The sequence below is a fragment of the Dipodomys ordii genome, unplaced genomic scaffold (assembly GCF_000151885.1).
Source record: "Dipodomys ordii isolate 6190 unplaced genomic scaffold, Dord_2.0 Scaffold284, whole genome shotgun sequence".
Classification (NCBI taxonomy): Eukaryota; Metazoa; Chordata; class Mammalia; order Rodentia; family Heteromyidae; genus Dipodomys; species Dipodomys ordii.
In genome coordinates, this window is record NW_012267500.1 from 657,089 (window position 1) to 680,626 (window position 23,538).

Consider the following 23,538-nt stretch of genomic DNA (forward strand, 5'->3'; position numbering starts at 1 on the left):
TTAAATCCCAGAACTCTGGCTTTGATGCTTTCTCGTGACATCTCCAAGGAATGGCAATGTATTTTTTCTCCCCAGGCCCCTTTTCCTCTCCTCCTTTTCTCTACCTAGGAGATGTGTCTTCTAGCATGAGGAGACCTGTTTGCATCAGGTCATTTTTCTTAAAACTATTTTTAACCTCTTTAATCAGCTGCTATGCTCTTCCAACACCTCTCCCTGACTGCCACCCCCCCTTAAATCTTTGCCACTAATTATGTTCTTCTACCAAGGCCAAACTCTGAGCTCTGAGGTAATGGATCCTTTTCAAGTTGATCATGTTCTTCCCTTTGGGCTGAGAGCACTTTCCAGAAATTCCTAAGATTGGAGGGACTTGGCTAGGGGAAAAGGTGAGCATCTTGAAGTCAGTGGCCAATAATAGGGGAAGCCACATGCCTTCCCCCTGAGCTCCTCAACATAGTGCCACCACTTGGTACCTTTCCACTATCCTTGGAGGGGAGGGAGGGGAGATTTGCTTCATTTGCATAGAACCTCCCCATCCATTTATTCCCTTTCTTCCCCCCTCCCCACCTCTCAGGCCAAACTTAGGGGGGAATTAAAGTCCTCAAGGGTGTTCTCTTCTTCGTGGTGCATTTTATATCAGAAGGGAGAGGAGGTCAGCCCTGGGCTCAGCCCCCCCCAGCCTGCCCTCGTGGCCACTCCAGGACTTTGGCAGAATTCTGGGTGTCAAATTTTCACATGGATGAACTGTACCCTACCACTTCTACTGTGTAGCAGGAGCCAGAACGGTTGTCTTTGACATGCAACGCAAGGTTTTCTCTTACTGTTTTTACCTGTCCTGTTTTCAAGGGAAGGTTTCTTTTCCATGGTGGGGGCACACTTGTTTACCGGTTTGTGAGCCTGGTTATCTCTGAGGGCCGCAGCAAGGTGGCGGTGGCCTTTCTGAGACGACCCCTAATAGCCCCGAGGTTCTAGGCACGGATAGGTGCTTTCTGGTTAAATGTTTTTAGTGGGGACAATTCTTGTCCTCCAGGAATGTGTCCTTGCTGATTTCTGGGCTCTGCATTTTGCCACAGCTAAGGTGGTAGCAATACCTGTGGACATAATCCCTTCTTTAAAAAAAAAATTAAATTTGGGGCTGGGAAGGTGGCTCAGTGGTAGAGCACTTGCCTTGCATGCATGAGGCCCTGGGTTCGATTCCAGCAGAAAAAGCTGGAAGTGGCGCTGTATCTCACGTGGTAGAGCGCTAGCCTTGAGCTGAAGAGCTGAGGGACAGCGCCCAGACCCACAGTTCAGGCCCCACGACCAGCCAAAAAAAATTTTTTTTAATTATTTTATTTCTTGTTATTCTAAAAGTGATCTACAGAGGGATTACAATCCCAAGAGTCAGGTAATGAGTACATTTCCTTTCATACAGTATCTTCTGTTCCCTCACCCTCTCCCAGTCCCTCCCTTCCATCTCCAGCCACGAGTTGTCTGGTTCACTTTCATCCGTGTACAGTGAACTCCACTGCTGCACGTTTTCACCCTTTTTCCTTCTAGTTCTGTGCCCTCCCCTCTGAAGAGATACAGAACCATCAACACATTAAAAAAAAAAAGAGTTCTCGGGGGTCCATATTTTAGAGTTTGTTTTGAGATATCTCTATAGCTATCTAGCTATATCTAATTTTATATAACTATAAAGAGGTGTGTAGGCCTTGCACCTTGGTGGTGTGTCCTCTCTACCCCGGTGCTGTGTGGTAGACGAGCAGTGTGAACTTCATCCACAAGTGAACTCAGAGTTGTTTCTGCCCAGCATGGACCCAGCATGTATCCCCACCTCCCCAACCTCCTTCGGTTAGGATCATCTGCAGGGTCATCAGGGGCTTTTGGGGGAGTCTTAAGATTGCAAACAGGGTTTTAGATCGGCCCTTGACAGGACCTTCTTTCCAGTCTGGATATTATGGGAGCAGCTGCTAACAAGCAAATGTGATTTTTTTTCCAGACTTAGGGCTGGAGGAGGTAAAACCTCAACCTGCTCAGTCCAGATCCATTGCAATACTTTGCATACTAATTAATGATGTACAAGCTGTTGTCTAATGGACAGTTTTACTGTGTGTGCCCTTCAGTTCTGACTAGCTGGAGTCCCCCATGATTTAGGCTACCAGCTCTTCCATTTATGTATGAATCTTGGTCTTTGGGTAAAGCTCTTGTAGACATTACTGCCCTTCCTTGGTGATTCTTCTTTCTTTTTTTGTAAGCCACTTTATGCAGCTATAGTTCTCAATGAGTGCATAAAGACGTGTTTCTTTTTTAACCTTCACATTTACAGAGTGGGAGAAAACACCCCTTTTCCTGGTCTGAAAAATCTCAGCACTTGGTAGAGAGGAATGGTTATTTGCCTGAAAGTCTCAATACTCAGCCTACATATATTATCTCATTTAATTTTCATTAACTTTCTACAATGGATTCTGATAATACCTCCCATTTGCAGAGGAGAAAACTGAGGCACAGTGAGATTAATTTATCCAAAGTCACAAAGTTAAGAAATACAGCAAAGATGATGATGGAACTGGCCCAGTGGTCTTTTAAAGAGGTACAATTCAATTACTTCTGTATTTTTTTTTTGAGGCCACTGAAATTCAAGGAGTTGTTGTTTTTCAATTTCTAGTAGAAGCTGTCTTTTCTAGTATACTTTATTTCTGTCCATATTAAGGAAAGCTCCAATTTCTTTGGAGACTCTAGATTCTGCCTAGTTGAACCAGAATTTACTAAAATCTATGGCCTCTATGTGTCTGCCATGCGCTGTGTGTACAGGCGTGAGTCGTTGTTTTTGTTTTTAACATCCTCCTATAGAAGATTTTGATCTTATCAGTTGAACACCATTATATTTACCTCCAAAAAGCCACACACAGTATTTGAGCAGGATACTGAATATCTAGCTATCCACTAGTGAAAAAGCAATGCAACTATATCACTGAATCAAACAATTTTGTCCTACAATGTATGTGTCTGGTCCAATTAGCTCAATAATGGGCTCAGTGCCCTACGTCATCCTGATGGATGACCCTAAACACAGCTCTCAATAGGATGTCACCTTTGGTTTTATGACTGTCACTTTCCTTAATTGAAGTGGTAGTCTAAAAAGTTCAAGAGCTCAAGTGTGGAGCTCTTATTGGATTGTTTTTTTGAGGCACCAGCGTTACACTGGAAGGATCACACAAGTAAACGTCACAGCAGGTCTCATAATCATTAGTAACTGTGCAAGCATTGTCCTGCCTCCTGAATTCTCATTTTTTTTCTCCTATGAACTAAGGAGGCTAGTTGAAAAGGATGGCGAAAGTCACTTAGAAAGTTCTACAATTCATGGAAAATTTGTACCATGGCTAGTCTTGTTGGTAATTGATAGATTCGTTTTGAGCCAGAGATTTCAATCCCTTTGGTGAGTCTTTGTGGTCCTGTCTTTCAAATGCATTTCCTCCTCCTTGGCACGCCTAATTTATAGGCCCTCTGTGAGGATTCAGTTGAGATATTGAGTGTTTAAGTACTTTAATATTTGGGGTGGAAGTTAACAGAAAAGTGTTGGGGTTTTTGCTACTTATACAGTCACCCCTGGCGGGGGGGGGCGTGAGTTAAAAAGGAGTTTGATGGTAGCATTTATGGGGCTCTCTGGAACTCTCCCGTGGCTCCATCCCTGCTGTGGGTCAGTTTCCCACAGTTGGGGAAGGGCAGTCACATTCTCTTGCCTCACAACTCGTTATCAGACATCAGCCACACAAGGAATTCAGCAATTCACTGGACAGAAGTAAAGTCTGGAGTGAGCGGAGCCTCTGCTCTGTCAGGAGCGCCTGTGGAAGGCGAGATGGTCTGAGCAGAGACTAGTGGACACGCATGTGTCCCCAGGCTTGCAAAGGCTCTGTTCATCCAGCCCGACCCATCATTCCCCCAAACTGCGGTCTGCGCCTAACTCTCCATCTCTTCGTGAGGGTATTTTTAACTCTTCCAGGTTCCTTTAAGGAAGTGTGATCTGAAAGGGTCAGGCACTTGCCTTCTGCTAGGAAGGAAAACTTTGAGAGAATTCCTAAGGTCCTCCCTCTGGTAGGACTGGCTTTCCCCCAAAGAACCGGCCCTCCGCGGTGTCTTTGCCACATAAGGGCTGGTGGCAGGCCTCAGGCACCGGTGTCCGGACGGCTGTGTCTTCCCCACAACAGATGGGTCTTCAATTTCAGCAAGTGATCCATGGCTGAGAGGGAGGGCCGCTGGGTTCTGCAGCCAGCGGTCAAGTGGCCAGGCAGCTCAGGGCAACGGGGGATCTGCTGCTGCGTGCCGGGCATAGCTTTTGTGCTAATGACGGATTGCTGACAGGCATCTCTTTCCTGCTTGTCTTGGAGGCAGAGATTCCCGGCTGTCTTGATTCTGTTTCTCTCTGGCAGAGCCCACGTCCTGTTTGCCTGTCTTTCAAAGCCCATTTTGGCACCAGATGGAGCCCCTCACGGTGGCTAGCAGTTGTCTGACTTGAAGATGCCAAGGAGGCTCTGTGTATATGTGTGTGTATTTGTGTGTGTGTGTGTATGCGTATGGGTGTGCACGTGTGCACTAACAGTTCTTTCTAACACAATCTGAATTTGGCTGTCTGGTCTGGCCTCAAAAGGCTTAAACACACATAGGCAGCCAGTAGCTCCTGGAGCAGGCAGGGAGGGGTCCGGTGAAACTCTCCACCACGTCCTGGTTACTGTGTGAACATTATAATACCGATCAATCCTCTTACTGGTGCCATGGCTCTTATTTACTCTTATTAAGACAATTGCTTTTGATCCTACAGTTGCTATCCGAGTTCCAATTACCATGAATATCATCCCTGTGGTTCTGTTCACCAAACCACCGTGCTGTGCTGTGTAAGGCTTCTGATCATCCCTGTCTGAATTTAAATTCTAAATGCGCATGTAACTCTATCTGCTCACTTTTGAGCAAGTTATTTAATTTCTCTGGCTCTCCACTTTCTCATCAGATAGGATTCACAGTTGAGGTTCTTTTAGAAGGGTCATTTGGAGGACCATGTTTGAAGTTCAGAGCACCACACCCAGCACTTGTGTGCGCTTGACACGTAGTGCTACTATGTGTGAGAAAACTCTTCTTCGTCATCGTGTCAGTTTGTTTTTACCATCACCTTGAAGAGTGGGAAGCCTTATGCCTATTTTACAGATGAGGCAAGTTGAGGTTCAGACTCCTGACCCCAGAATCACACAGGTAAGAATAAGGCTTCCTTACTCTTACAAAATCATCTAGGCAGGCAGTGGCATTCCCACCATACTACACCATCTCTCAGTACCAATCTAGCAGTGATCAGGCCTCTCTGAGGCTGGGAATAGCTTTCAAACATAACTCTAATATAACCTTGGAAGAAGCAACTGTTCTTATTTATTTTTTCTTTTGCATCTTGGGCCTTTGGATACAGAACTGGGTTCCAGTAATCAGGGACGCTCATGACTGCTAACTCTGCCATGTTAAATGGTTTCTGCGAGTCCAGATGATCTGTGCAGTCACCTGCACAGATGGGAAAAGTGCATGGGCAACACATGGCTTTTGACCACGTCCTCAGACTCCTTTCCTTTTTCACGTCTACTTAGTTGAAAGAGGGCCCAAGTCAGTAGCTGTGCAATTAGCTTGTGCATTTGTAGTGCTGTTCTTGGGCACTGGAAAAGAGGCTTGGACTTGGTTTACTGTACACAGCTAGGATTCCCAGGGTCCAGGAGTCATTTGTCATGGATAAAAGGTTGATAAGCTCTGGCCTCTGTGGAGAGAAGCTGGAAACCGTGTCCAGTGATTATCCATCCAGGAGCCTGCCCTCCTCCTGGGCCATCAAAGGTTGTGTAATGTTGGAAGAGCTATTTTAAGATGTTTACATCGTAAAATCTTGGGTTGAAAAAGTCTTTGCTTCTCTTTAAAGAGTTATTCCCATACCATTTTCTCATCTTGGCATATTCTGAGAGGCCAGAACTTCCTCAGAGGCCCTGCACAGATTAGTATTCAGAAATTGGTTGAACTTGGTGCATCTCTGCACAACATCCTAATGTTAATGGAGGTAGACAGACATCCTGCTCAGGGCTGAATTCATACAGAGAGGTCATGGAGTGATGGTCGCTCTTTACGAGTTACTTGTCTTGAGGTGGCAGCAGTCTTACGCCAGTGGAGATTTAAAGTAAAAAAAAATCCTAAAAAAATTAATTGATCAGAATTTCAATTCATGCTGATATTTTTGGGAAAAAAATTTTTTTGGACCTGAAATTCCATAGAACCATGTAGGCCTAGAAGCAAAAAGGAGTTGCAAAACTTAGATGGCTTTAGAGCTCCTTTTTTTTTTTTTTGCCCCAAGCAGAAAACAGATGGAGCGGCTTAACAGTAGCTGGTCAGCACAGATGCTTTCACATGACGCCTTTGACACCTGTCACCTTTCCTGATGACTCTGACAACTGTGATCGTTACATAAGGAACAACTCGGAAAGCTCTAGGTGACCCGTGCAAGGACGCTTTTGAGAGTTAACATGTTCATAGAGCAGCACAAACGGGATTCCTTTCACCCAATTGGAATTATTTGGCCACTTCACAAGTAAAACCCGGGGATCTCGCCACAGAACCATTTCAGAAACCAAGGTGGCAGTTAAGGTGGGAAGATGATCTGCATTGAACCACAGATACCTTTCCACAGCAGGCCTCTAAGAAAAATGTTCAGGAAATACTAGAGAAGCCAGAGGGGCTCAGTCAGTGCGCGAATCCTACCCAACTTCTCCCGGGTTCTGCTAATTAGGACGTTTTATTTAGAGGTGTTAAGATGAAAGTGTTTACCATCTCCTTACGTTTGTCTAGTATGTGTTTTGCTCTTCGTCACCTGTGAATTTATAGGGGTAAAATTACATGTTGTGCTTGGGGAGCAGGAAGAATTCCCAGCCAATTAGATCCAATTGGACCCTGCCTTAAATTATGGTGAGGATCTTCTCTCTGTATGAGTGAAAACACCTGTGGGGTGTGGGGGGAGCGCGAGGAGAGGTTACTTCTCTTGTGAAATCAGCTGGAAATACCAAGAGTGTTTACTTCATAAAGCAGGTCCAGCCAAGATGCGAAAGCAATTCTTAGGCTCCAAGTACAATGCTGTCTCCAACGCAACTTGGTACCTACTCGTTCAACTCCAGTGCCAGGACTGGAAAGCTGACTGTGTTCATCTTGTTTCTCCACAGGTTCTTCTTGAAGTTTTTCCTCAAATGTAACCAGAATTGCCTAAAGAATGCGGGAAACCCACGTGACATGAGGAGATTTCAGGTGGGTGGCTCTTGCCTTGCTTAGCTCTTTGTAGCCACTCGGACTTTAGGAGAGAGGTAAGGTTAGGGTACAGTCACTTTCCCTGGAGGGGAGGAGCAGGTGCGGCCCTTGGTCCCCCGAGCATCTGTAATCTCAGTGTTGTTTCTGTGTCACGGGCTTGGGGGTTGAAACACCTGTGCTTACTGCCAGAGGCAGCGGTGTCTTGGAGCTTGGTTTTGCCAAGCTGAAACCCCCCAGATTATATCAATTGCATAGAAATGAGAAATGATTTCCCTAAAAATCTATAAGTAGAAATCCAGCACCAGATATGGTAGCTCATGCCTATAATCCCAGCTACGTAGGAGGCAGAGATCTGGAGTCTGAGGCCTGCCTGGAGAAACAGTTAGTGAGAGTCTATCTCAGTCAACAAGTGGGATTGCTATCCAGGTCTAGTTCTGAGCAAAAACGCCAGATCCTTTCTGAAGAATAACAAAAGAAAAAAATGGCAACTCCTTCGTACAACCACTTAAAAGATAATAAAAATATAATTTAGACAAAAACGGGGAAAAAAGGCTGGGGATGTGGCTAGAGTGATAGAGTACTTGGCTACCCAGCAGCCTGAGTCCTTGAGTTCAAACTCTGGTACCAGTGGAAATTTAAAAAAAGGAAGAAAAATGAAAAAACAGTCCATAAAGGGTAAAACTGAGGAACTGCTGTTTTGCTCTGTGTTTCTCTCATGCCGTCTTGGAAACGGCTGGCAGGGTTGCAGGTTATAAACGGCCCCTGTGAAGCAGGGCATGTCTAGAGCAATATGGCAGGCCCTCTTTCTTCCACGGTGTCTTGTATATCGCATTTAAACATTCTCAAACGCCAGGCAGATCCACCACCACTGAAAACACGGGTGCCATGCCAGCTCACAGCAATGTCTGTCCATTCTCTAATGGATGAGGCCCCCAAATCAAATGGCTTACCTTCTAAGGGAAAAGATGGCACTTTGTTTTGAGGAGGGGCTGCTGAACTCTGGCCATGGTGCTGCACCCAGAATCCCCTAGAGACCTTATTAAAATACTGAGTGAGGAGTGGGGCGGGGGGCGGGGGGGGGTTGGAGACTGGAATTCTACATTTCTAACAAGCTCCCAGGTGAGGCCAGAGCTATGGAGGAGTTAAAAATTTTCCTTACATTGCCCCCTGTCGGAACTTCATTGCTCCATGCTTTGAGTGGTTGGTGTTGATGTGTTCTTGTCCGCTCTGTCAGAAATAGAGGGTGGTGTTTGACACACGCTCTCTTCTCTACTTTTATGGTGTAAGTATAGATTTCAATGTGTGATCTCTGAGAGGCTCTCGAGAAAATGTAGCTGCACATTCTCTGAGGAGAGAAAAAGGAGTGATTCTGAGCACTGACTGTGGATGTCACTGTCTCCTCGTCTCCAAAGACGATATTTAAAAGATAGGAGATATTAGTCTCATTGAAGAATAAATCCTGGAAATCACTCCTGAGATTCTGAGCTCTTTCTACAGATCATCTCAGTCTCACCAACTTATGCCTAGAAAGACATGAATGAAAAGAATCCACAGCTTCTAGGTTCTCAGAAACTGTTGTCCCTGACCAATTGTGTGTGTGTGTGTGTGTGTGTGTGTGTGTCTATGTGTGTGTGTCTCTGTGTGTGTCTGTGTGTGTGTGTGTGTCTGTGTGTGTGTGTACACGCAGCACACATTGCCTTGGTGGCAATGGGTATTTCCTGTGTGTGGGGTAGGATGTTTGGAAGTGTCACCAGTGTGTCCCCACTGGATATCAATAGAGAATATCCCTAACCAAGACCGGAGAAGAACGCCATCCATTGCCAAATGTCCCCTAGTCGGGAAGAAGAGGAAGTTGGAATGTGCCTCTGATTGCAATCCCATGGTTCCTTTCTATTCCTGATAATTTCTGGAAAACTTCCTAGTGACCAAACACCATACCCTAGGATGAGGCACAAGAGCCACCTGAGCCAGGTCCATATTGACCGACAAATACAAATGACCATGGAAGGGTTAAGCAAGAGTAATGGAGGCAGTGAATTTGATCAGAATACATTGTATGCATGTATGAAAGCACCACAGTGAAACCCCTTGGCAAGCGCAGCTCCTGACATGTGCAGTGTTAGTCCATTTTTCCTCACGGAAGGTTAGGAAAATGCTGGCTTTCCTGGAGCCCGCTTGGGCTGCTCTTGAGCAGTGGAGGTGTGGGCCAGTTCTCCAAGGCTGGGACGCCCCGCTAGGTCCATGGAGTCCTCAAGTGGAGATGGCCAGGTCTCAGGGCTGAGCCCGGGGTGCGGCGGCCTTTCCCCCCCATCTGTCTCCTCTGTCCAGGAGAGAGGGCATGTGGAGAAGGTTCTTTCTGAACAGGCCCATCATTTCATTGTTTGTTCATCGTGCACACATCGGGAAGCCAGACTTACACTTTTTTTTTTTTTTTGTATGTCTGCTGCCTCTGAGAAGGACGACAAACTGTCTTTGTGGTATGGGGAAAAAAAAACTCCCTGGCCTCTGATTTCCGTATCACTACGGCTGGAGCCGCTGATGCCGGAAGCCTGAGGCCTGGCAACAGCGTGTCTCTTCCCATCCACTGTCACAGACAACTTCTCTCCTGGCGTTCTGGGTGCTCCCCGGGCCAGCCTGGTCCTCCCACGGCATGTCAGAGTGTTGTCTCTTGTGAGCAGCCATCAGGGGGGCTGTGTAGGTGACAGAGGAGGACACGAGAAAGGTTGTTGATCTCCTGACACGTAAAGATGTTCTGTCAGAAAAACCCAGCCTCACCGCTGCCGGGCTTGTGGTGTGTACACAGAGACTGCTTAATTACACAGGTCGTGTCAATTAGTGTGACCTGAGTGTTTCCAAGAAATTAATCACTTGCTGCAGAGCTTAGCCGCGTGCATACTTTATGGCATAAACCCTCTAGAAAAATCTGGCATAATCTCCCCCCCCTTAAAAAAAGATTTATGATGGATGTTTTCTTTTGAAATTCATAGACTGTGATTGGAGAAACGAACGTGTTTAAACCCAACCGTGGATATAGACGGCAGTTAGTTGTGGCGGTTGGAGGGAGGTCGGAGGAAGGAGAAGGCGGTGAATTGGGGATAAACACATTGAGAAGATCAGTGTGACTACAGGAGCTCATTTCTCCTTCTCTTCCTCTTCCTCCCTCCCCCCCTTTCTCTTCCTCCTTCTCCTCTTCTCTTCCCCCTCCTCCTTTTTGTGTTCTGTACTAGGGTTTGAACTCAGGGCCTTTCCCTCTAGCTTGGCTTTTTTTTTTTTTTTTTGTGGGTCATGAAGCTTGAACTCTGGGCCTGGGCGCTGTCCCTCAGCTCTTCAGCTCAAGGCGAGCGCTCTACCACTTGAACCACAGCGCTACTTCTGGTTTTCTGATGGTTTATTTGAGAGAAGAATCTCACAGACTTTTCTGCCTGGGCTGGCTTTGAACTTCAATCCTCATATCTCAGCCTCCTGAGTAGCTAGGATTATAGACGTGAACCACTGATGCCCAGCTGGCTTTTTTTTTTCCCTTAAGAATGCTGCTCTACCTCTTGAGCCACAGCCCCACTTCTGGTTGTTTGGCAGTTCATTGATGATAAGAGTCTCACAGACTACCCTGACTATGCTGGCTTCAAACCACCATCCTTAGATGCTAGCCTCCTGAGCTGCTGGGGTTATGGGTGTGAGCCACCAATGCCTGGCTCCATTTCTTGATCTTGACACTAAAATGAATCTAATGTCCAAGGACTGTGTTAAAGCCATCTTGTGATCTGATAGCAATTAAACAATTCAAGGTCAAGTGTCAGTGCATTTTCACAGCTTTCCTTGCTGGGAATCGCAGAATGAAGGAAGGGAGGAAAGAGACAAGAAGTTGTCTCGTGATATTTACCATGTCTGGAAACGGAAGTAACATACACATTTCCAGATTCATCTTCTTCCTCCAACACAGTTTTTTTTTTAGAGATTATGAATCTGTGTTCACATGTAAGTGCTAGATCTATGAAAACCAGTATATATGAATATAGATGTCAGATATATTCATTCATTCCTGTGTGCATGCACTATGTTCATTCATTCCTGTGCGCAAGCACTTGGCGGTATTTGTTATAATGCTAGGTAATAAATCTGTAACAACAAATGAAGTCTTTACCCTGAAGAAGCCTATGTTTCAGTAGGAGTCTATTTTTAAGATAACAGTGGCTGCTGTAATGAACAGACCAAGATTATATAATGGCTTGTATCTAACAGAGTAGCTGCTGCTCCTGTGAGGGTACATGGCCCGTGTTTTCCCGCCTTGATAAGTAGATGTTGTCCTTGACATTATTTGGGGACCTGAAATAATTGGGTTTCACGTCCTCTCACCACCTATAACTTTATTGTCTTTATGGAGCCAGGCCTGAAGGATGCCTGGATCAGCCTTGCCTTAGACCCAGTCCTTATCGAGTCTGCCCTCATTCCATTGGCTGGGATTTATCTGTCTCCCCAGGGAACATGGCCAAAATCTAGTTGTCCACTATAAATTACTGGGAATTAATAATAGCCAGAAAAAATTAAACAGATTCTTGAGAGAGAGAGAGAGAGAGAGAGAGAAAGAAAGAAATGAAGAAAGAAGAACCAGGTGGGGTGGTTGTGGGAAGCCCCCGGCTTGTCACAGGTGACTGGAGGTGACATCTAAGTTCAGTTACAGAGGTGAGCTGCCCTTTATAACCATGGCCTCTCCGTGACACGAGCAAGAGCTAACCTGTTAGACGTGAGCCGTTATATAATCTTCAGTCGATAGCAGCTAGAATCAGCCTACAGGTAAACAACCCCCTCCCTCCATTGAAATAGAGCCTTTACTAAAGGAAAGACTCTATTTTGATTATTAGAATAGAACCTCCCCTCCCCCCCCCACACCACTGGGACATGGATAAAGACTATACCTTGCAGATCCAACCAGTTTCAGAGTGGAAATATTTGAAAAGAAACTTATAACCTTACTGAACATATGTAGACCATTTTCTTGTATTCCCTAAATAGCACAGCACAACCACTATTAACTCTGAGTTCGCATTGTACTAGCTATAAGTAATCTAGGGCTTTTAAAGGTGTCTGGGAGGATTGTGTGCATTGCACCATTTTATAGAAGGGACTTGAGCATCTGTATGGGGCGTGTGTGTCCTGGCATGAGCCCTGTGCACATGCCAAAGGACCGCTACAAATTGTGCTACGAAAAACCCAACAACAACAACAACACAACTACCGTGTTTGGTTTTTTTTTTTTTGAAAAATGATGATATGCGACTGGGCATGGTGGCACATGTCTATAATTCCAGCTACTCAAGAAGTGGAGACTGGGGCTGGGAAGGTGGCTCAGTGGTAGAGCGCTTGCCTTGCATGCATGAGGCCCTGGGTTCGATTCCTCAGCACCACATAAGCAAAAAGAAAAAAATAAGCCAGAAGTGGCGCTGTGGCTCAAGTGGTAGAGGGCTAGCCTTGAGCTAAAGAGCTGAGGGACAGTGCCCAGGCCCAGAGTTCAGGCCCCACAACCGGACCCCTCCCTCCCCCCCAAAAAAAGTGGAGACTGCAGAAATCACAGTTCTGGATTAGCCTGGGCAAAAAAAGAGTGAGATCCCCATCTCAACAAACAGATCAGTCATTCGGGAAGCAGAGGGCTGAGTCTCAGGGTTCAAGGGGTCAGCTCTAGGCAAAAAGCACGACCCTAGCTGAAAATTAGCCTCAAGTCAAAATGGGTTGGAGGCATGGCTCAAGTAGTAGAGTACTTGCCTAACAAGTACAAGGTTCTGAGTTCAGTCCCTAGAACTACCAAAATAATAATTTTAAAAAGGCAATATGATATTATAGATTATGACATGAACAAGTAATCCCTTTTCTTAAAAACAGTGAGTTATAGAATTTTTGGAGAATTTTTGTTATTTATTAAAACCATGGTCTCTCCAGATCAATATATTAGGGTGCAATCAGAGCATTCTAGACTGCTGTGCCCAGACTGCAGTTACTGTCTGTTCCGAAAGGCACTTACATAAAGAAAGAAATACTCGCCTTTCCCTCCCTCAGCGTCTCCCACCCATCTTGGATGTATTTATACTGTTTTGACAAACAGCACATCTTGCAATTAAATTCTTTACCAACAGAAGTCTAGGGGCCCACTCAGCTTTCACTCTCCTCATAACAGAATAATTTCAGGAAGTGCCACGCTGATTAATTATACTAAAAGCGGCTTTAGTGATAGTTTCAGAATACAGGATTAATTCACGTAACACAGTAAATACAAATGGTGGATTTTCCCGACTTGATCTATGAAACCATTACAGCGTATTGGGCAGATATGTATGTATTTTGGCACGAGCCTTCTGCCGAGCTGTGGCAGAAATTATGCATCTCTGGGAAGGGAACGGATGAACGGATGGAATCCGACGCCCAGTCCGTGGCACTTAGGGGAAGTGTGGTCCCACATTAAGCACAGCGGCCCTGGAAGGAAATGTAAAATGCATGAAAGAGTCGATGTAAAGCACTGGTTGTGATCAGCAGTGCTGAGGGATACTGCTTCTTTATATGCTTTGTAGTTATAGGGACTCACCCACAAAATATATTCATATATTCTTCTCCCTTTAAGGTTGTAACTGGTTGCGCTCAATGTTATGTGCCAGAGACTGTGCTAGGTATTGTACCAACTTGATGCCCTCCTGTTCTTCTTGATTACTGTCTTCTAAATGAGCATGCTGCCTTCTGCATTTGTGCTCTTTAAATATTCAACGCTTGTTCCCACCACTTACAATTCCATCTTCCTGGGAAACTCTTCCGCCATACCTCTGAATTGCTAGATACCCATTACTCAGGCTTCAGACAAAATGTCAGCGGCTCAGAGACATCTTCCTGAAAATAGCACCAGTCTTGCCATAGCCCCCTCCTGCTTTATTTTCATTTGTTTTGAATTTGTTGCAACCTAAAATTTGCTTGTGTTACTTACTTGTGGATTGCTGTGCACTAAACTCTTGGTAGTTGAATAATTTCCTCAGTCTTGTTTGTCACTGCTTCTCCAATGTATAGAATAATTCCCGGCACAAGGTAAGACCACAGCTCATCCCTATGAGTAAGTAACTAGCCAGGCACCAGTGGCTCACATCTGTGATCTTAGCTACTCAGGAGGCTGAGATCTGAGGATTGTGGTTTGAAGATGGCCCAGGCAGAAAAGTGTGAGACTCTTATTTGCAGTAAACTACTCAGAAAAAAAACAAAACAAAACACAACAAAAACTGGAAATGGCACTGTGGCTCAAAGTGGTAGAGCACTAGTCTTGAGCACAAAGAGGCTTAGTGACAGTACCTACGCTCTGAGTTCAAGCCTCAGTACCAGAAAAAAAAAATACAAACCAGCACATGATAGAGTTGTTGATGGCTCAGGACTCAGACCCTACAACCTGAGTGTAGCCAGCCTGGCCTTTTCTCCATCCATATGCCATAATTCTTCACTGGGAAACACACCTGACCGTTCTGTGAATGTTTAACTCACTTCTTCCTGGAGCAGCCAATGAGGACAGGGGAACAGAGGGGTCCTATTAACCACCAGTGATGTAATCAGAACTTGTCCCGTATACCCTGATCTATCAAAGGAGGAGGAAGGGTCGTGTCTCCGAGTGTGATTTTCAGAATTAGCCTGTGTCACAGCTCAAGAGGCAGAAGCAGGGTAGTTTCCAAATGCCTAACTTTCTTTTAATTCACGTATGGGAAGTGCCCCCGTTCTTGTCTTCCTGTAACAGGATAGTTTGGCCTTGAGAACTTAAGTGAAGAATTAATTCAGTGAGCCATCCTCTTGCTCCAGTAGCTCTGTCCTGTAACTCCACACGTCCTCCATAATTTTTAATGACTTATTAGAGATCTTTCAACCACATAGAAACCAGCAATCGGGCACATTTCTGAGAATATCCCATTCAGTCAAGGATATTTCAAAGGACGGAGTTAATGAGGACCTAACTACTGCAGGCCATTTGTACGTAAATAAGACTGAAACCAGAGTCAGCCGCAAGGACCCCGTCCTGGTGTGCTGGAAGATACCAAGAGGTTGCGCATGGCAGAGTGAAGCCAGGACCGCGTGCTGTGTGAGGACCCAGGCTGTCCTGGGCTAGATAGTCACGTCTGTGGATCTGAGGTTTCCCTGCAGGCTCGCCTCTGCTCTTAATTTGTCCTCTAGTTTTTGAGGATGTTTTAAAATTTCCCAGGCCGCACTTTTGTAAGCTGTAAAGGGGGGTGTAGCACAGATTCTCAGTGTCAGAACTACCAAGGATTCCTTTGATCATTTTTACCCCCTCTGCAGACCTCATATGATGACATATTTTTTCAATCTGATTGCGTTTATGGAGTAAGAATCACACTCTCCCTACTTTAAAATTATTCAGAGCCATGTAAAACTGCCAGTTCGGGGCTGCTCGCGTGCGAGAGACAGCCAACATTTCCATATGGAGTTGATACAGCATGAGACAAAGGAAAGTTACCAAATAGTTCAGGACGCTGCCTTATTTTGGAGGCATGTAGGATTCCCTTTCTGCAGAGTTGTCCTCCCTCCCTGACTACATTTGCAATCGCTTCACAGAAAGCCACTAGATGGTTGAATTCTTGAGTCTCTGGTGGCTCTACTGTTGGACCCATTCATAAGGTCCAGATTCATCAGATAAGGAAGAAGTGCGGTTGAGGGTGGAGACTTCGCGCCGGTGAAAAATGGGAGTCTTTCTTTTGTATAGCAGTTTCAGATTTACAGAAAAAAAAATCAATATACAGAAATTCTCATCTACATCCTGTATATATTTCCCCCTAAGGTTTCTGTCTTACGAATGTCATGATGAGTGCCACTCATTGTGACAAATAAGGTCCCAATAGTCATTGATTATTATTAATGAAATCCAGTGGTTTACAGTAGGGCTCACTTTGTGTTGTATGTGTTGTAAGTGGTAGAGCTCTAGCCTTGAGTGCAAAGAGGCTCAGGGACAGTTCCTAGGCCATGAGTTTAAGCCCTAGGACCAGCAAAAAAAAAAAAAAAAATAAAAAATTAGCACATATGGTAATATTAGTAGCCAGGGCTAATATATTGCACAAAATACTTTGTTTTCCTGATCTGAGAGTCCTGTCCTCTGCCTCATTCCTCCCTGCTCCCATACAGATTGTTTTACTGTCTCCATAGTTTGGCTTGTTGCAGAATGTCATTGAGTTGGAATCGTACTTCATAGTCTCTTCAGATTGGATTTTTTTTTCCTGATTTAGTAATATGCATTTAAGATTCCTCCATGCCTTTTTGAGGCTTGCCAGCTCATTTCTTTTTATCACTAAACGGTATGCCGTTGGGTGCCTTCCAGCTTGTTTATCCATTCACCCTTTGAAGGACATCTTGGCTGCTGATGTCTTAGATTTAGTTGAAATTTTTATTGTTGTAATTGTAGACTTATACACCATTGTAAGAGGTAACATGGAAAGAGCTCGTGCCGGTTTTAACTAGACTGACCTGATGGTAACCTAGTCCCCCCCCCCCCCCCAATTACAGAACAATACTACAAGCAGGATATGGATATTGATATAATCTACTATCTTATTCAACTTCTCTAAATGTATTTATACTCATTTGTGTGGATTTTATTTTAGTTCTATCAACCTGTATTGCAGGTACAGATTTGTTTATTTACCATCACAATCAATGTATTAGGCACTTACATCACACACAAAAAAGAAGCCTCCACTTGTCCTTTTAAACCACACTTTCTGTATCTCTATGTGTCTAGATTTCCTTTTGTAAAGATACTTGTCAAATTTTGTTAGGGACCAAGTCAATGGCTTCGTTTAAATGCAATCCAAAACCTGTCCCAACCTAGAGTCACATTCTGAGGGGTGGGACAAATCAGCCCAAAGCATATAATATGTAAACTCTTGGAATTAGATTTGTTTTCCAGTCTGAATAATTCTTTGGAGATTAATACAGGTGTGTCAGTGGTTTGTTCCCTTATAATTACTGTGTACTATTCCATGGAATGCTAACCCCTTTCATGTTCTTAGCTCATGTGCTTCAAGTTAATGCTTTCAAATCCTTGTTAATAAGGATCCTCAGCAAAACAAACGGAAGCTAGCGGTGAGGAAACCAGAGCCCAGACCACTTTACCACTGATTCCTTTTTACTCAGTTGTGATGGGTCATTCAATAGTCATTCAGAATTAACTCACTAAAACTGTTTTGTGGAGGAAAAGCGGTACCAAAAATATTCTAAATTAAGACGTTCAGCATTCCTTTCTAAATTAAAATACTCAGAATTCCTTTCTGGGTGAATCTTTTCTCTAATTTGGTATCTGTTTAGAAAATTCTCAAGATCCAGAATTCAGGATTGCTTTTGTTACAAGTCCTTCCTTCCTATATGCGGCTCCTTGTATGTCAATGTGCTCTTCTATTTGTGACTGAATTCAACAACATGTATCCTTCTGCAGATGTGCTCACAAGACCAGAGCTGTGCTGCACCAATTGTAGATCCCATGGTTAGTTCAGAGAAGGCTCCTTTGTGGGGCATGGTGGCTGGCAGAATTCCTCTCTGGTTGGTGTTATTAGGGAAACTATAATTTGTCTTATTCATAGGCTATTGTCAAAAAAGTAAGGCTTCACTGTGTTTCAAGCCTAGCATGTAACAAGCTAAGATGGAGGTCTGTTCTAGAAAGCAACGTTATACCAACCAGGAATTGACCTCAGCAGATCTCCCTTGAGCTGTAACTTATCCTTACCATTGGCCCAAATTATTAGAGAACCATCACAGAGAAATGTTCTCCAACAGGACATTCTGCAGTGACAGAGATGTTCAAGTTCACCTTGTCTGCTATAGTACAGTTGCCACCAGCCACCTGTGGCTATGAGATTTGGAGATGGAATGCTAAATTTGAGTTGGTGGATGTTTAAATAGTGAAAACTTTAGCTGCTCTCCCGGCCCAGGCAGCTGTAACAAGTAAGAAGGTACCATTAGAACCGCCACTGTAAAATTACAGCCGCTGGTTCCTCCTGTTTAATGGATATCTTTTCTCCCCGCAGGGGAGCGAACAGAGGCGTAGAGAGAGAAGGGTAGTTGAATCCAAAGGCAAAATCATTTTCTGTGTTTATCTGTCCCAAATTCAAGCTGTGTTTTATTGACAAAATTTGGGAAGGTTGAAGATTTGGCAGGCCTGTCTGTCCCACTGCCTGCACGAACCCCTCAACAGCTCATTAATCTTGCGTTGAACTAGAGAGGCCCTTTTCCCTCCTGCCACGGGATTATTTTTAAAGGACATTTCAGTGCCCCTTTTGTATCTCTCAGATTTTTTTTAAAAAAGAATTTACAAGTTGCTCCGTGGATTAATTTCAGCAGATGTTTATTTAAGTCTGTCCTGATGGTTTCCAAATTGGAACGAGAGAAATTATTTTGTGGGAGAAATTGTGTGTGTTAGAAGTTATTTTTTTTTTTGGTCTTTTTTTCCTCTGTTTTTGGTCTTTTTTCCAGGGCTGGAAGTTGAACTCAGGCTCTCTTTACTCAGTTGTTTTTTTTTTTTTTCTCAAAGCAGGCACTCAACCACTTGAGCCACAATTCTACCTCACCTTTATGCTGGTTTACTGGGGATCAGAGTCTCACAGACATTTTCCCCTTAGTTGGCTTTGAACTGTGATCTTCAGAACTGAGTCTTCTAAGTAGCTGGGATTATAGGCATGAGCCACTGGTACCTGGCATAGTATGAGTTTGTTTTTTTTCAGAGACACACTAGCCATTTATTTTCTAGAGACAAACAGCTAAAAGACCGTCTTCTCTCCAATTTTGATTGGCTTTTCCACTAAATGGTTCTGTCACATTCAGCAGGTGGCCCTTGCCTTGCCAAGAAAAGAAAAACGTATGTTCTATAGTTATTCCTCCCCCTTTAACCGTTTTCTGACATTTTTATTTGATGTTAGGAATTGGATGACAGTGTCTTTAAGACACACGGAATATTTTAAGCTTTAAGTTGGTAACACTTGTGTCTTACAGGTGCATGGTGAATTATTATTGCTTTTTTTTTTCCTCCCCTCTGAAGACAGACATCTAGAGTAACCACTGTCTATTTCCTGACACTGGAAACAGACACCGTTTGGGATTCCTTTTATAGTTTTGTCAGCTAACGATCCCAGTGACCACTCAACTGTGGTCTTGTAGTAAATCAAAATTTCTTTGAAAGACCCAGCTCTGTTATATAATTGTTGATGTTTATAGAGTCACGTCACTAACTCTCCTCAAGAGTAAACTTCAGCCATGCTAAATGGCACTACTTCTCACACATAGTGTTCCCCCCAAAATAAAAAGATAAATTGCTTCTCCCCCCTCACCTCCCACCCTCTCCTCCTCTTAAATTAACCTACAATTGAGGAGAGGTGGCAGACTAGGTTGGTCACAGGAATAAAGAAAGAACTTGGGAAATAAATTTGTGGGTTCAAGTGGTAGAGCAAAAAAGGCTTGAGGGAGAAAATCAAGCGAGCGCAAGGCCCTAAGTTTAAACCTGAGTACCAGCACATAAGGAAGGAAGAAGGAAGGAAGGGAGGAAGGGAGGAAGGGAGGGAGGGAGGGAGGGAGGGAAGGAGGGAGAGAAGGAGGGGGGAGGGAGGACATAACCACAGTATACACTACTGTCTCAAGCTTTCTCATCCTCCCACGAATGGCTTGTTCTCAGTGGAATTCAGGGGTTCATTCTGACTCTGTATACAGTACATTTGAATAAAGCAGATTTAGAAAATAAAATCAACCTGACTTCTGTCTGTGAGTCTTGTATTCACAGCCAATGGCTCGTGGCCATATCTGAGGCACAGGCAGAGGGAACTCGCCTTACTTTACCAGGCTGCACTTAGATGGAAGAAATTGCCCACGGAATTTTCAAGTATGGCAAGTCCTTGGGGGGAGGGGGTGTGGCAGGGTGGACCGTTGGCAGGCCTGTGCCAAAGCCTCCTGCTTCCCCAGTGCCCACGAGGCGATGTCCCCCTCTGCTGCCTGCGACCCTCTAGTCAACTGAGAGAAAAGACTTTCTCCTCTGGACCCCAGGCGCCAGCGTGTGCCAAGCCTGGTAAAGCCACTCACCTCTCCCGTCCCTGATACCTCTCAGACCGGAGAACAATTAAAGCCAGTCTTTCCAGGCCACAGGGGAATTAAGGCAAATAAATCAGAAATCTTCAGCCTCCGCTGGAGGCTCGCCTCATTATGAGAGCAGATCTATTAGCCCTCTTGCCGTTGTCTTTCATTTCTCAAGTGAGGTGATTCTAATTAAATTAATCTGCATGTCAATCTATCGGTGATCAATCAAAGAGCCCTAGGTCCCCCCGATGCTGCAGGGGGCTTGCGGCTGACAGGGGCTGATAATGCAGGAAGAAATAAACTGTCGAGCAAAGTTAATTAGTCAACATAATAGGTGGATTAAACAGGAGCGGGCCGATCGCTGTTTCTCCTGTCAAAGCATGAGGTGGGAGACCACGTTGCAATTACAGACAATTATTATATTTGGTTGTAAGAGGTCACATGAATAAACATATCTCCGTGGGTTTCGGTTTTAATCCCCTTCCCCATTTAATAGAAGGAGAAGTGTAGGTCATTTCTTTTTATTGTTTTAGTCAAAGTTAACTGACACACACATTTGTCTGGGGCCCTTCTGACAAGCTAGCTTCAGAATGACTTATGGGAAATTGTCTGGGAGTGTCTGAATTGTGTCTTAGATCAGTCCTGTGTGTGTGTGTGTGTAATATATAATTTATATAATCTATACATACAAATATATATATTCTTTAAAAAACAGATCTAAGACTTAATTAGCAGGACTTTTTCCCCCCAAGGGGTGGTGATAGTATGTGGGAAGAAAAAGCAAAACCATATAAGAACTCTCAGGAAGATACCCAGGAGAGAAACATGTAACCCATCCCTCTGCAACCCCTCTCTTTCATTTCTCTTTCTTCTTAACCCTGACACAGTAGGGAGGAAATATTTAAAGATTCAAAAGCCTTTTATTTGCATGATCGGCTGTGATATCTGCTTCAGTGTCGAAACTGAAGGGTAATTTAGGTGAAACACAACCACCCTTGTGTAAAAAAAAAATATGCTAATAAAGATCCTCTTGTTAAAATTATGGTTAACAGTGTACCTTCTGCTGTGTAACTATAAACTGTGCAATTTTACTTAAAACTACATCAAAAACGTTCCATGCCAAAGACCCACTCATCAATAGCTCCTCTTGTTAGACTTGTATTGCATAAGCACCAGTCATTATGTGAATAGCTATGCAATTTTCTTCAACTCCCAGCTGTTATTTATTTAACTGGAGTTTATTACCCACCATGCTTTTATATGAAAATGTTCATTCATTTTATTCTCTCTCTCTTTCTCTCTCTCTCTCCCTCTCTCTCTCTCTCTTTCTTGCTCTCTCTCTTTCTCTCTCTGTTTCCAGGTCGTGGTATCTACAACAGTCAACGTGGATGGCCATGTGCTGGCCGTCTCTGACAACATGTTTGTCCACAATAACTCCAAGCATGGGCGGAGGGCTCGGAGGCTCGATCCCTCTGAAGGTACGCCCTCTTATCTGGAACATGGTAGGCGAATCATTTTCATTGGTTGGCATTGCTCTTTTAAACTGTGCATTTATTTGGTTTCTTTCCTTCCATGCAATCCCATTATCTACTCTGTTTCAAATTTCAAATGGCCTGTTGAATCGGATTGATCCTCTGGGAGTTTTGACCATTCAAAACAGGATGCTGAGTATTTAACGGTGGGGAAATATCTTGGCTGCCTAGTGTATGTGTGTGGCATGTCTCTACCTCAAAATGGCTAGCATCTCATCTTCCTTCACATGGAGAGGAGAGACTGGATTACCGCTGTCGTCTAAGTTCCTGCCTGATTACAGAATGATGAAAAAGCCAGTCCACAGGGGAGATAAAGAAAGGCTCTGAGCCTGGCGCCAGTGACTCACACCTGTCATCCTAGCTACTTAGGAGGCTGAGATCTGAGGATCATGGTTCAAAGCCAGCCTGGGTGGAGAAGTCTGTGAGACTCTTAATGCCAATTAATCACAGAAAAAAACTGGAAGTGGCACTGTGGCTTAATGGTAGAGCCGTAGCCTTGAGTAAGAGAAGCTCAGGGCCAGCACCCAGGCCCAGAGTTCAAGCCCCGGGACTGGCAAATACAAAGAAAGGCTCTGCAGCCTGATAGTAATCTGTAATCAATCACCTGTCAGTTTCATTTGGAGATGAGGTCCAGAGTCCAGGTTGTAGATACAGTCAGAATAGGAGACAGACCAAATCTTCACTTCTGTGGGCTGTGTCCTCATCACCAGAACTTGCTTCCTGCTGCCAGGCTTTGGGGGGCCAGGGGGAAGACACATCTGTTTTGAGAATAACTACAAGTCAATAATGTCTAGGAGAGGACAGGAGGAAGCCAGATAAATGTTTGTTTCAAGCAAAGTGAATACTCCTTAAGCAAAACATGGGTTGGACTGGATGCAAGTCTAGATATATCTAAGTTGTATGTGTCTATAAAGAGTCCACCATTCTGAGACTCTACTGGAGAACAAATGTCATCCCATACTTGCTCTCTCACTTGAATTCCCAGTTTGCTAGGTCAGCAGGATGCTTTTGAGAATGCTACCACACAAACGATCACCTGATTGCCTGACCACCCCCACCCCCACCCCACGTAGGCCACACGCTGTCAATGCTATAACTCATAGAGTCGAAACTTCCCTTCCCTGCCAACATCCCAATTTAATAAACACACTGCTGTCACCCTTCCTGCCTCACCCCTGCCATGCTTGAGGAATACACGAACAGTTCATTTTATTAATTAGTCAGATGTAGCACTCCTAGATGGGACTTATCACCACATCCAGTTTTACAGACTTTTTTTTTTCCCTAAAGTAAACCATCACCTTTCAAAAGCAGCTTCTGTATGGTTTCATTAGTGCTGACATGGATGGATATTGCCTTTTGCAGGCGGCCATTTGAAACACCTGCTCATGAGTTCATTTCCAGGACCATTTCTTAAAATCATTCTAATCTTAACTTCATAGTAATGTTGTCTTTTTATTTTAATACTTTGGGAGTCACTATCTATACTATTGCACAGATGAAGGCATTGAGAGGAGAGGAAGCAGAAAAGCTAGATGAGGAATCCGTGGGCACAATTTGGAAGGCCCTGGATTAAGAAATGTAGGGAGAGAAGTGGGGGGAGGGGCGGGCGGGGGAGGGAGTGGTCATACCTGTAATTGTAGCTCCT

At 44.3% G+C, this 23,538-nt stretch overlaps 1 protein-coding gene across 3 annotated transcripts in view; it reads left to right on the plus strand.

Annotated features, from left to right (window-relative positions):
- Positions 1–23,538, plus strand: part of Ebf1 (early B-cell factor 1) — a 389,320-nt gene that overhangs the window by 241,079 nt on the left and 124,703 nt on the right. For 2 of the 3 annotated variants that reach the window (XM_013036405.1, XM_013036406.1), the window contains exons 7-8: positions 7,206–7,287; positions 21,719–21,860. In XM_013036405.1, coding sequence (XP_012891859.1) covers positions 7,206–7,287; positions 21,719–21,860 — 224 coding nt within the window. The remainder of the gene's footprint in view (positions 1–7,205; positions 7,288–21,718; positions 21,861–23,538) is intronic. The other variant, XM_013036407.1, reaches the window with a different exon arrangement.